Source organism: Lycium ferocissimum, chromosome 11 (assembly GCF_029784015.1).
Source record: "Lycium ferocissimum isolate CSIRO_LF1 chromosome 11, AGI_CSIRO_Lferr_CH_V1, whole genome shotgun sequence".
Classification (NCBI taxonomy): Eukaryota; Viridiplantae; Streptophyta; class Magnoliopsida; order Solanales; family Solanaceae; genus Lycium; species Lycium ferocissimum.
Window position 1 is genome coordinate 22,304,873 of NC_081352.1, and position 15,013 is coordinate 22,319,885.

The 15,013-nt window shown below is 38.2% G+C and overlaps 1 protein-coding gene across 1 annotated transcript; it reads right to left on the reverse strand.

The window, feature by feature from the left end:
* Nucleotides 1–3,306: 3,306 nt before the first annotated feature.
* On the reverse strand, nucleotides 3,307–7,790 carry LOC132038125 (uncharacterized). Its single transcript, XM_059428848.1, has 7 exons — nucleotides 7,458–7,790; nucleotides 7,030–7,376; nucleotides 6,743–6,927; nucleotides 5,865–6,212; nucleotides 5,389–5,527; nucleotides 4,589–4,770; nucleotides 3,307–3,485 (listed from the first exon to the last, which is right to left on the reverse strand). Exons 1-7 carry the CDS (start codon nucleotides 7,788–7,790, stop codon nucleotides 3,307–3,309), a joined length of 1,713 nt encoding a protein of 570 aa, XP_059284831.1.
* Between the last annotated feature and the right edge of the window lie 7,223 nt (nucleotides 7,791–15,013).

Sequence of the window (15,013 nt, forward strand, 5' to 3'; positions counted from 1 at the left end):
TGAGATTTCGTTAATGATCTTCCCCTTCTCACGAGTCTCTCAACTTGTAACTAACTCACTTTTCTAGTCATGATATGTCAAACCGAATCTCTCATGGTCATTTGGTAACATGCTAAGATAGCGAACATCGAACCAAGCTTCGAGTCGCTGATCGGAGTCGTGAGGGTACTCAGTAAGGTCTCACACAATAATAAGTCGAGATAAAACTTATGTTAACCCTTTTTGGTCGACATCTGCACACATGGTATGAAACATGTGCTACAACATTTTCTCCTTTCCCATGGAGCGTACAGATGATATTCAGACACCATATGCATCTGAACTGAGTTCCTTGATCTACTCAATAAACGTGAACTCACATCTGGCCGATTAAAGTAGACTAGGTGAAACTTATCTTCATCATCAAAACACTGTAATAACCTTTGTCATTACTTGTGCGACGCTAAAGATCTTTAAGCCACGTGCTCTCAAATTATCTTTATGATAATTTTCTTAAGATCTCGTCTCATCTCCCATCGACACCTACAATGATGGAGGCGGTCACCTGTGTGAGAAGGCTGATCTTTGTCTACCCGACATACTTTTCAATAGTATCAAAGAATGCACTACAAGCATTTCATAATACGAATGTACAATAAACATTGACAGTAAGAATGGACACAAACATTCTATAATAAGTGTATGCAAATCAAACTTATTTGATTTTTAAGAAAAAAATAAACATGAACGTCGGGAAACATAAATTAAAAACCAATAACTCTATTTTAAGGCGCACACAGTCCTTGAGATCCTGCATGAACAAAAACACGCATCTCTAGGATCCGGCTGAGTCAATGGACCTGCAACCGTGTGTGCAGATATACTTTACGTTCAGTTCTTTGCGTGCAACCATGTCATCACAAAATTAAATTTAATGTCAATATGTTCGGCTTTGCGATGATATTTAGGATTCTTGGTTCTCAAAATAGCAGCTTGACAGTCACAATGACTCATTAGTTCAGTACTAATTGCAGCATCAACACATGATCCAAGAACTTTTTAACCAAACAACCTATTGCTGTCACGTCCCAAACAGACGTGAGTGGCACCCACACTAGTCCTATATTGGGCGAACCAATCCCTTAACCCATTATCAAGCCAATTTCAATAACTTAAACCAATTAATAACCATTTCTCTCGAATAGTGGAATAAAATGTCTGACAATAAAATAAATAAAATATCAAGTGTGGAAATCTAGCTATTACATCCCAAAAATCTGAAAGTCACTGTACAAGGACTCTAACCAACAATGTCTAAAAATAAGAGATACTGTCTAAAAATAACATAATGTCTGGGAAAAAAGATAGACATTTGAATAAAGAAAGATCTTCAGGCAAAGATGACACGGATAAGAGCTCACCCTCTGATCTTGTTAAAGAATAACCTCACTAGATGCAAGGTCTGGAAGACGTCTCTGGCTCAAAATCTGCACTCACAAAAGAAGTGCAACAAGTATAGGTCAGTACAAACAACAAGTACTAGTAGGTATCATAGGCCGACTAAGATTAGTATCATGCATACACATATAAAATCAATAGAATAGGCAGACAGGCACAACAAACGTGAATCACAATAAATATTCTCAAATAATCCTCTTTCAGAATCACTCATCAATTATCAATAATGAAACACCAATGCTCAAGCCGAAAGTAGTAAAATAAACAAAAAGGTTTCCAGCTCTGTCATATATCTGTACGCACATGCTAAATGGTATTGTTTTCCCCAAATAGCCATGACCTGAAGGGGACCCATGGTGTCCATGTACCACTCGTTCTGGAACGAACCTCGGACCACGAGCTCATAACTAGGCTACATCGTCACCCCTATCAAATGTGCCGTAGTAGATGTATATGTTCCATCTCAATCATCATCAATAAATGCCTCATAATCACATCACAAGAATAACTTAAATACACCTGTCAAGTCAACACCAATGAGGTATAATCAAATAACACAAGCTACAATAAGACTCACAATAATCTGCTCACTAATAATATAATATGTCGCTATCATCAATTCATCTCTGAAGGGTATATATGGACACCTCTATTTCAACAATATCAAGAATACAATTTAAGTTTATCAGCCTCAATAATGGAGAATCACTGCACACAATTAAAACAACTAACAACGAACACCAAACTCCAAGTCCGAAGACCTAGACATGCTTTCTCCCATAAATTCTACGACATATACAATCAACTAATCAAAGTCTAACTCAAGTAAGTCGTAACCTACCTCAAGCAGATTTGAGCAATGAAATCACTCCGCAGTAACCTTTCCCTTTCACAATGCCTCAGAACATTCAAAGTCTAGAAATTATAATGCTTAAGTAAGTAATGGAGTATTAACTCAATTTATGGGTTCTATAATCAATTCAGACCTACCAATCTGGTTTTAACCAAAGTTCTCATTTTTATTGGAACCCTAGTTCTCAACAAGCAATTTCCATTATTGAATACCAAATTCTCATGCTATGAAGTGATAATCTCTACTCTTAGATGATTAAACAACATTAAACAATAATAAAAAATACGCATTAATATTCTAGGGCTTTCTTGGTATTTGTGTTCTACCCTTCAATTCCCATAAAGGTTCTTTGATTGAAACAAGAAACGAATAAGAACATTAGGCAATGAAAGTTAGTGATTAAGGCTTACCTTTGATGGAGAATGGTGCCCTAGCCTTAAAAAGTCGCCTCTATGCTCTTGGGGACTGTTTTTGGGCTTATGGGAAGTGTGGGTACGAAATAACTACTTAAACTCGTCATTAAACTTAATTGACCTTCGTTGCGGCAAATGACTACAGGTTTTCGTGCAGCAATGTACTCGTTACTAACGAACAGCTCTTTCGCTGCAACGAACCCTGGGAAAATCCCATCCTTCTTTGCAGCAAACCCTTTTTTCACTACAACGATCTAGTTGCAGCAAAGATTCTTTGCTGCAACGAGGCTTTTTGACCAGTGAGCTCGAAATTTCACCACTTTTTATACTTAGTCTCTCAAAATCATTTTAAGGCCTTATGAACCTAAGCTACCAACAAACCAATTTAAAAACACATCATAGAGTCACTTATAAGTCACAAACCACAACATACGACACGACCAAATTATTTAGGTCCGCTCATTTCTAACCTCGAAAAAGTACTAGCAAGGGTAGAAAGGTCAAAACACGTATAACGACCAAGCGGGTCGTTACATCAGATACCAATTGAACAACTGTTTGTCCCCGAACGAACAAGAGGGAAGGAAACAAGGGAAAAGCACCTCACTCAGCGAAAATATAGGGATACTTATTACGCATATCGAATTCGGTCTCCCAAGTGGCTTCCTCAACAGGATGATTCTTCCACTGGACCTTAACTGCCGTGATTTCTTTCAACCTCAACTGACGCACCTTTCTATCTAATATAGCAACATGCTCTTCCTCATTGGACAAATTCTCATCTAAAAACATCGAATCCCAACGAATGATATAGGACCCATCACTATGATACCTTTTCAAAGATAGAGACATAAAACACCGGATGAACACGGGACAAACCTAGGGGTAAAGCTAACTCATACGACCTCCCCCACACGATCGAGATTCTTAAACGGGCCAATATATCTAGGACTAAGCTTACCTTTCTTCCCAAATCTCATTACACCCTTCATGGGTGAGACCTTCAACAATACTTGTTCCCCCCACCATAAACTTAAGATCCCGGACCGTTCGATCCGCATACTCTTTCGGCTTACTATGAGTTGCTAAGAGCTTTTCTTGAATCACTTTGACCTTATTTAGAGACTCTCTCAACATATCAGTGCCCCAAAGTCTTACCTCGAACGCATCAAACCACCTAATAGGTGATCTACACTTTCTCCCATAAAGGGCCTCAAACGGAGACATATCAATACTCGAATGATAACTATTATTATAAGAGAGCTCCGCCGATGGTAAAAACCAGTCCCAATGGCCACCGAAATCAATCACACACGCACGAAGCATGTCTTCAAGGACCTGAATCGTCCGCTCGGACTGACCATCTGTCTGGGGTTGGAAAACTGTACTAAGGTCCAACCTAGTACCCAATTCCAAATGCAAATACTTCCAAAACCGCGATGTAAACGTCGTGCCCTATCGGATATGATGGAAATAGAAACTCCATGCAGTCTAACAATCTCCTGAATGTAGATCTTGGCTAACTTCTTGGCATTATAAATAAGCTGGACCGGAATAAAATGTGCAGACTTAGTCAATCAGTCGACAACGACCCAGATCGAATCAAACTTACCCAAGGTCTTTGGAAGACCCACCACAAAATCCATGGCTATCCTCTTCGACTTCCATTCAGGGATGGGTATCCTCTGAAAAGTACCGCCGGGTCTTTGGTGTTCGTACTTAACCTGATGACAATTTAAACACTTGGAAACATAATCAGCCATATCACGCTTCATCCTAGCCCACCAGTAATGTTGTCTCAGATCACGGTACATCTTCGTAGTAATAGTACGAATAGAATATATAGAACTGTAGGACTCCTCTAAAATCGTCTGAATCAAGTTACCTACTTGAGGAACGCACACGCGCCCCTTAATTCTCAACACGCCTTCTTCAGCAATCATGGCCTCCTTGGCCTCACCACTCATTACCTTGTCCCGAATTTTGCATAAACCCGAATCATCATATTGTTTTGCCTTAATCTGATCTAGAAGAGATGACCTCACCTCAATAAAAGCCAACACTCTGCTAGAATCGGATAAATCAAGTCGCACCAAACTGTTAGTCAGAGTCTAAACCTCCATGGCCAACGGACGCTCTGAAGTGATCAAACGACCCAAGCTGCTCATACTAGCTGACTTCCTGCTCAAGGCATCCGCCACTACGTTTGCCTTGCCAGGATGATATAAAATAGTAATATCATAATCCTTCAACAATTCCATCCATCTCCGCTGCCTAGAGTTTAAATCCCGCTAAGTAAACATATGTTGCAGGCTATGATGATCAGTGAATATTTCACAATGGATACCATAAAGATAGTGCATCCAAATCTTCAATGCAAATACCACTGCTGCCAACTCTAAGTCATGAGTAGGATAATTCTTTTCATGAATCTTCAATTGCCTAGAAGCATAGGCAATCACTCTCTTATCCTACATCAACGCAACACCCAATCCCGAACGGGAAGCTTCACAATAAACCACATAATCTTTACTCTCCACGGGCAAAGCAAGAATTGGTGTTGTGTTTAACAAAGTATTGAGCTTTTGAAATCTCTCTTCACACTCATAGGACCACTAAAATGGTACCTCTTTCTACGTCAAACAGGTCAAGTATGATACAATGGAAGCAAACCCCTTCACAAACCAACGGTAGTAACTAGCTAAACCCACGAAGCTGGGGATTTTTGTCACTGATGTGGGCCTAGCCCAATCTCTGACGGCTGTAATCTTTGTGGGATCAACCATAATCCCCTCTTTCAAAACCACATGCCCCAAGAACGACACTGAATCAAGCCAAAATTCACACTTAGGGAATTTAGCATATAACTCCCTATCCCTCAATAATCCAAGGACAACTCTCAGATATTTTTCATGATCTTCCCTGATCTTTGAATAAATCAATATATCATCAATAAATACAATAACAAAAGAATCTAGGAATGGCTTAAAAATTCGGTTCATAAAATCCATAAAAGCAGCAGGGGCATTAGTGAGCCCGAAAAGACATGACAAGAAATTCTTAATGTCCGTATCTAGTCTGAAAAGCTCTCTTAGGGATATCCTCAGCCCGAAGCTTTAACTGATAGTAGCCCAATCTCAAATCAATTTTAGAGAACACACATGCTCCCTGAAGCTGGTCAAACATATCATCAATGCGAGGAATAACATATTTATTCCGTATAGTGACTTTATTTAACTGGCGGTAATCAATGCATATCCGCATAGTCCCATCCTTCTTTTTCATAAAAAGCACAAAAGCGCCCCATAGAGAGACACTCGGATGAATAAAACCCTTACTGAGAAGGTCCCGAAGCTGTTCTTTCAATTCCCTCAACTCTGCTAGAGTCATACGATATGAAGGGATAGAAATAGGGCGAGTCCCTGGCTCTAAGTCAATGCATAAATCAATATCACGGTCTAGTGGCATACCGGATAAGTTCGCAGGAAACACCTCTGCGAACTCACAAACTACAGGAATAGACTCAAGTGGTTGAATTCAAAGATCAGTATCACGAATATGTACCAAATAAGCCAAACACCCCCTCTCAACGAGTTTCTTAGCACGAACATAAGAGATAATTTTCTTTGGGGAGGGATTAAGGTTTTCTTTCCACTCAAGTCTAGGTATCCCAGGCATAGCTAGGTGACGGTTTTAGCGTGACAGTCTAGGATCGCATGGTAGGGAGATAGCTAACTCATACCCAGAATAACAACGAAATCTACCATGTCTAAAATTATTAAGTCTACCCAGGTACCATAACTCATAATTGTAACAGTGCAAGATTGAAACACATTACCTACAACCACAGAATCTCCGATCGGAGTAGACATAAGAATATGAATATTAAGCAAGTCACAAGTCGCATAAAAAGCCCTAGAAAAGTAAGTAGACACATAAGAAAATATGGAGCCCAGATCAAATAGTGCAGAAGCCTGCCGGTGACAAACTGAGATAGTACCTGTGATCATTGCATCTGAGCCCTAAGCCTCTAGCTTGCCTGGCATGGCATAGCAATGGTGACGCCCATCACTAGCCTGAGAACCTCCATGGTCCCCCTGAACTATCTGAGCACCACCCCTACCAGACTGATAGCCGCCCCTGTTGGGATGAGCGCCACCTCTACCTGTCGTGTGATCACCTTGCCCAGTCTGAGCACGGTTCCCACCAAAAGATCCCCCTTCTCTAATCGGAGCAATTGGGGTCCTGGGAGCCTAAAACTGGTCACTCTAGTTACTCTGCCTTAATCTAGGACAAAACCTCTTGCTGTACCTCTACTTGCCACACCTAAACCAGGTACGATCAAGAGTGGGCCTCTGAACTGACACCGAAGAAGTTGAAAAACCTCCCTGATCTAGAACTCGGGACTGAGAGTCCCCTGCCTGGCTAATAGAGTACTCAACGACTCCAGATGAGCCTCCAACCGAAGCCGGCATAATCTGTTGAACCTGAAGACCTGAGTAACTCTGGGATCCCTGTCCCTTAGAAAGTGTACCACTGAAATTACCACAATTTCGGGCCTTTTTCTCTGCATATTTGTTGTATTCATCCTGACGGACACCCTCAATGGTCTTCACATGGTCCACCACCTCCTGAAAAGAATAATCCCTGGTCACCAGCTGAAGAGCCGACAACTGAAAGGAAGTATTCAACCCCTTTACAAAACGAGTAACCCTCTCTTCCTCAGTAGGCAAAAGCTAGAGAGCATAACGAGCCAAAGAGTGAAATCGGAACTCGAAAGCAGCGACAGAGGAGTTACCCTGCTCAATATTACTGAACTCATTACTCCTTCTGTCCCTAAAGGTATGAGGAACATACTTCTCAAGAAAAATCTGGTAGAACTGAGTCCAAGTCAACGGAGGCAAATTGGTTGCCCTACACTCTATAAACACCCTCCACCATAACTTGGCATCTCCCATGAGCTGAAATGTCACAAACGCTACTTCATAATTCTCAACTGCCCCCATCTTATGGATCCTCTTGCGGCAATTAATAATGAACTCATAGGCACCCTCTGCCTTAGTACCAAAGAACTTTGGAGGCTTCATCTTAGTGAACGTCCAAATCAAATCATGTTTGTCACCTATCATCACCGGTCCTCCCACTGGCCCAGGAAATAACTAGGTCCTGGGGCCTCATCTAAACGTGGAGCCACAGCTGCGGTATTCTTTGCCCTTAGAGCCTGAACTGGAGCCTGAGTCACACCATCTACTCTCGCACCCTGATTACCTGCGGCTGTCGGTAGCACACTTGCCTCTGCTAAGACATTCAACAGGTTCAGCACTGGTACCATAACATCTGATAGCATTGAAGTAGCAATATTATCCGGCTGAGCTGATGCTGCTGCGAACTTGGCTGCCTCATCCCGAACAACTTGAGGCTCAGGGGACTCAGCGCGTTGCTGACCAGCCGCAGGCGCCCCGCCCCTGGCTGGTGCTATTGCTCCCCTGCCTCTACCACGATCATGGCCCCTGGCTTGGCCCCTTCCTTCACGAGCTGTGGCCCCAGCGACCTGGCCTCCCCATGAGCTACGACCCCAACGGCCGACGAGGGTACCTCGTTAGCTGCTGCTACCATACGAGTCCTTACCATTTGTGAGAGAATAGAAAGAAAAGGCAGATACCAATTTAAATCATCCAAATACCAATTGGAATCAAGTAGTACGAAAGAAAGAGAGAAATTGAAGCTTTCTAGTGTCCCATAGCCTCCCGAAATAAGTGCTGACGTCTCTGTACCGATCTGCAGGACTCTATTAGACATGTCCTTGTACAACGAGAGCAAGAACCTAAAGCTCTGATACCAACTTTTTCACATCCCAAACAGACGTGAGTGGCACCCACACTAGTCCTATAGTGGGCGAACCAATCCCTCAACCCATTATCAAGCCAATTTCAATTACTTAAACCAATCAATAACCATTACTCTCGAATAATGAAATAAAATGTCTGACAACAAAATAAATAAAATAGCAAGTGAGAAAATCTAACTATTACATCCCCAAAATCTGAAAGTCACCGTACATGGACTCTAACCAATAATGTCTAAAAAGAATAGATACTGTCTAAATGGGATGAAATATAGACATCTTAATAAAGAAATATCTTCAGGAAGCATGGCACAGATAAGAGCTCACCCTCTGATCTTGGTAACGAATAACCTTACTAGATGCGAGGTCTAGAAGAGGTTTACGCTTAAAATTTGCACTCACAAAAAAAGCATAGCAAGTGTAGGTCAGTAAAAACAACAAGTATTGGTAGGTATCATAGGCCGACTAAGATTAGTGTCATGCATACACACATAAAATCAATGGAATAGGCAAACAGGCACAACAAACGTGAATCACAATAAATATTCTTAAATAATCCTCTTTCAAAATCACTCATCAATTATTAACAATGAAACACCAATGCTCAAGCCGTAAGTAGCAAAATAAACAAAAAGGTTTCCAGCTCTGTCACATATCTGTATGCACATGCTAAATGGTATTGTTTTTTCCAAATAGCCATAGCCTGAAGGGTACCCATGGTGTCCATGTACCACTCGTTCCGGAATGAACCTCGGACCACGAGTTCATAACTAGGTTACATCGTCACCCCTTGTCAAATGTGTCGTAGGAGATGTATATGTTCCATCTCAATCATCATCAATAAATGCCTCATAATCACATCACAAGAATAACTCAAATACACCTGTCAAGTCAACACCAATGAGGTATAATCAAATAACACAAGCTACAATAAGACTCACAATAATCTGCTCACTAATAATATAATATGTCGCTATCATCAATTCCTCTCTGAAGGGTATATATGAACACCTCCCTTTCAATAATCTCAGGAATACAATTCAAGTTTATCAACCTTAACAATAGAGAATCACTTCACACAATTAAATCATACAACTAACAACGAACACCAAACTCTAAGTTTGAAGACCTAGACATGCTTTCTCCCATAAATTCTATGACATATACAATCAACTAATCAAAGTCTAACTCAAGTAAACCGTAACCTACCTCAAGCATATTTGAGCAACGAAATCACTCCATAACAGCCTTAACCTACCTCAAGCATATTTGAGCAACAAAATCACTCCATAACAGCCTTTCTCTTTCGCAATGCCTCAGAACATGCAAAGTCTAGAAATCATAATGCTTAAGTAAGTAATGGAGTATTAACTCAATTTATGGGTTCTATAATCAGTTCAACCCAAACAATATGGTTTTAGCCAAAGTTCCCATTTTTATTGGAACCCTAGGTCTCAACAAATAATTTCCATCATTGAATACCGAGTTCTCATTCTATGAAGTGATAATCTCTACTCTTGGATGATTAAACAACAATAAACAATACCCATTAATATTCTAGGGTTTTATTGGTATTTGTGTTCTACCCTTCAATTCCCATTAAATGTCCTTTGATTGAAACAAGAATCAAACAAGAACATCATGCGAAGAAAGTTAGTAATTAAGGCTTACCTTTGATGGAGAATGATGTCCTAGACTTAGAAAGTCGCCTATATGCTTTTGGGAACTATTTTTGGGATTATGGGAAGTGTGGGCACGAAATAACTACTTAAACTCGTCATTAAACTTAAGTGACCTTCGTTGCAGTGACCATGGTTTTGCTGCAATGGACTCGTTGCAGCGAGCAAACAGGCTCTTCACTGCAACGAAACCTGGGAAAATCTCCCCCTTCGTTGCAGCGAGAACGCCTTTCTCGCTGCAACGATCTCACTGCAAAGAAAGATTCTTCGCTGCAACGAGGAATTTTTTGGCTAGTGAGCTTGAAATTTCACCACTTTTTATAATTAGTCTCTCAAAATCATTCTGAGGTCCTATGAACATATGCCACCAACAAACCAAGTTAAAAACACATCACAGAGTCACTTATAAGTCACAAACCACAAGATACGACACGACCAAATTATTTAGGTCCACCCATTTCTAACCTCGGGAAAGTATTAGCAAGGGTAGAAAGGTCAAAACATGCATAACGACCAAGCAGATCGTTACAATTGTGCTACTGAGGAGAGAGCCACAAGCTCAACTCTCATCATGAATAAAACTCACATGATTGTCTTTCATTATCTATGATATGTCATTATTGTAGAGCGTAGAACACATTCTGAGATGAACCTACTCTTGTCCATATCTCCTCTACAATCAACATCATTGTATACCCTCAGTCCCATGTCATGCTCTTATGGAAAATCAAATAATTAGAAGTTCCCATATGGTACATCATGATTCATTTTAACTGTATTTTCAATGTGATGGATTTAAGTTGGTTTCATAATTGTTTACAAGCCAATTGCGGAACAAATATCAAGTCTAGCAAACATATCTTGCATAAGACTACCAACCGTACATAGCATAAGGAACTTTACTTATTTGTTCATCTTCTTTTGGACTCTTAGAAACACAGTCTAGCATACAAGGCACTGTCTTTGTTCATTGGAGTTTTGATAGGATCACGATTTAGCAAGTTAATCATTTAAAGAACAATTTCTTTAAATATTTTCTCAAAATCATTATTTCGAGAATATGTGCATCTTTACCCATATCTATCATATCCAAGTGAGACGGTAACAAGGCATTTACCTTGTTTATATACTCCAATTTTTTTTTTTTTTTTTTTTTTTTTTTTGCTATCAATATGTCATCAACAAATAATGACATAAGTTGCTCATAGATCTTTTAGTATAAATGCAATAATCCCTTGTGAATCATTATGAAGTCAATAGAATTGACCACACTAAAAAAAAAGACGTATATACCACTCCCTTGAAGATTGTCCGTGGCCATAACAAGACTACAAAAGTCTACAAACCATATGTTTGTCGCCCTTTGGATGAAGTTTTCAAGTATTTTCACACAAGTTCTTCACTTGGTTCTCCATCGAGAAAGACAATCTTTACATCTGTTTGATGAAATTATAAATCCAAGCTAGCAACTATAGCAAAAGCTAGACAAGTAGATGTGATTCCGCATAATAGGTGAGAAAGTCTCGTTATAGTCAATCACTCCTGTTACATATACACCTTAACAACAAGTCGAGCCACATATCTCAACTGTGTTACAAACCTTGTGCTTAACTTTGGGAACCCATTTGGTTTCTATAGTTTTGTATTCTTTTCTAGTTCTTAAACTAGGTTGATTCTACTAGACTCCATTTATTCTTCCATTGCATTTATTCATTTTATTATTTGAAGGGCATAAAAGAACTAACTCTTGGCTCATTTCCACCTCATAGGAGCACTATATCTTGACTGAGATTCATAGAATCTCATATTGATCCCATTTGGATCAATTTTGCTCCTACTTGGACCAGAACTATTCATCTCGCTCCTTGTTGGAACAACATTTATCTCACTCCCATTTGGAATAAGAAGATTATTGTCGCTTCCACTCGGAGAAGGATCACTTCCATTCGCATCTGATGATGAAGATTGATCTAAATGAGAAATTAATCCTTCATCACTTAAAAATCTCTCACTCGAATGACGGGATCGTATTTGATCTTAGTCCTTAGGTTCATAAGGAGACAAATCCTAACTTATCTCGCCCTTCTGGGTTATTCATTCTCTAAAAATGTGAAATTTCTTTAGTCAAATTCAGTAATGCTCCCACTGTGATATAGCTCCATAAATACGTAATTTACAGTATTTCATATAGACATTTTTGCTTCCTCTTGGGTCCAATATGCCATGAGAAAAAATTATATACATAAGATGTGCATCACAGAGATCTCACAAAATACTTGATATTTCTATTACTCCATAACGCATATGGTGTAGATGTAACTGATTCCGCTGGCACACGATTAAGAACGTAGGCAACAAATTAGTGCAAAACATCTCCAATAGGAAACATGTAACTAACTTGCGCCATTATTGATCTAATCATTTCAAGGAGCATTTTATACAACAACTTTTATTGTGATATTGGAATAGTCCACTTATTAACAATTACACTTTCATAATCAAAAACTCGCTTAACGGGTCCAAGACGTATTCGTGGCCTCGATCGACTGGTTCTCAATACTTTTATTGATTTGTCCAATTGATTTCTCATCTTTTTCACATACTTCTTAAAACAACTTGTTGCCTTAGAGTATGTGACATCAAATGGACATCAACAAAACGAGTAATTTTATCTATTAATATGATGAAATTAGAAGCTCTTTTCAACATTTTCACATTCACGGAAATGCAACTTTAGAATGAATCTCAGGCAATGAATAATCAGTCTTGGTGGCGTTATTAAATGATTTTCTATTAGCTTTTCAAACTAGATATTAGTTATAAGTGGACTTATCCACAAATCATAGGTCCATATGACCATCTAGCACGCCAAATTTCACATCATCCTTGTGATTATATGATAAGGCAATTGGGAAAGCTAACAATTGGATTAAGGAACTAATATCCTAAATCTATTAAAGATAAAATCATTTTTGATAAATTTAGAACCAAAATAAGTTGCTCCTATGCCTTAATGTCATGAAAATTACAATTGAAACCTAAATATAATAGACCAACACAAAGCAATATCATTGAAAGTTTAAGGAGTAATTAAAGTATTATGTAGGATAAAGTCTCGATTTTCACGTAAAACTAATTCACATGATATGATCCTCTTAACAACCTTAATGTCGTTTCGTATATATACCCACATTACACATGTGGGACCCATTGAAATTCCACAAAGGCTTCATTTTCCTCACAATGTGGTACACAACTCCTAAGTCAATTACGATGAAGGATTAGTCTTAGGAAAGAAAAAAGAAAAAAAAAAACTAGCAACACATATATTACTAGCGTAAGGAACATGAAGTACCTTTTTAGACTCATTATGAAGTGCTTTATTAGGCTTAGTGAAATCACTACCATGGTGACCCTTGTGATCACAATTGAAGTATTTCACTTTAGTCACAATTTTTTTTTTTCACTTTCTATCATCTTGTTGGTTATCATTTTAGGATTCTTATTTGGTTGAGCCTTAAATTTTCAGTTTCCTCTGATTTTTCATCTGTAACCATTTATTGAGCTAGAAATTATTTTGTGCACTTTTACACCTTATTTGGCAGCTTCATGCTGCTCCTCTTCTAACTCTAGGTGTTTTGCATATCATAAAATGTACTATTACATTTATTACGAGTCAGGTGCATCTTCATATTCTCCTAAATTTGAGGCAAGAAACGGATAATCGCTCGAATTTGGTGCTCATTAGTCGAATTATGACCTTAAGTTTGGTAACTGTAGTGCTACCACACTTATATTCGAGAGCATCCTACAGAGTTTTGGTAATCTTATGAGTAAAATTCTTTGTGACCTCTTCACAGCTCAACAACATAATGCAAGCCAGGAATTTTTTTTTTCCAAGCATTATAAGCTTTGTCCATGACATTATTTACAATTAAAAAAAAAAAAGTTCTTCCAACACATATTACATTTTAATATTTTATAATTAGTACCGTTGCGCTTTTCACTTTTGATAAGCTCTACAAAGATATCCTTTAAAGCAGTAGACATGATATTTATGGAACACAAAATTCTACATATTTGTAAACCATAAATTTTGACAATTAGCATAAAAGCACACATGTTTAATGTTTTTGCATACACATAAATGTAACTTTAGCAAAAGTTCACTACGTTCCTAATCATCGTCTAAGGATAGATGTTAAATGTAAAATAACCATATAAAATAACCATATCAACTCAAGTTAAGTCACCAAATATTTCAATAAATATTTTTATTTCTTGATTAAATAATTGGTATATCCATAAAAACATATACACCACATAGAAAAATTCAGATCTTATTCTAGATATATCTATATATTAATAGAATAATTTAATTAGATCTTAAAAATTAATTTTCATACTTCTTCAAGAACAATCGAGGAGAAAACCAACATTTATACCTATTTTCAATTAGAAAATAGGATTTTTTTTTTTAATTTTCCATAAAGCTTTAAAGAGAGTGAGTAACATAGACATGTTCAATGCATCATAAAATAATTTTTCATATTTTCATTTTTGACAAATACCACATAAATTAATTAATAGGGAATTAACCATTTTTAGAAAGGTATTAATTACGGGAAAAATATTTTCTAGTGTCCAAAAATTATTTCAAAAATATTAAAAAATTAGAAATTTAATTTCGAGCAAAACCAAAAAAGAATCATCAAATTCTTATATCGGGGTTAACCACACTCTCCAGAAATGTGTTTTAGCCGAGAGTGGGTTTCGTCCAGCCACC

Bases quoted from the DNA above. Each gene is read 5' to 3' on its own strand.
- LOC132038125 (XM_059428848.1), bottom strand. From the start codon at position 7,790: ATGAAGCCTCCAAAGTTCTTTGGTACTAAGGCAGAGGGTGCCTATGAG. The intron at 6,928-7,029 runs GTGTGGCAAGTA...TGCTCCGATTAG, and splicing joins CTTGATCGTACCTGGTTTAG to AGAAGGGGGATCTTTTGGTG. The intron at 3,486-4,588 runs GTAACTTGATTC...CGATGTTTTTAG, and splicing joins CGTGTGCGTTCCTCAAGTAG to ATGAGAATTTGTCCAATGAG.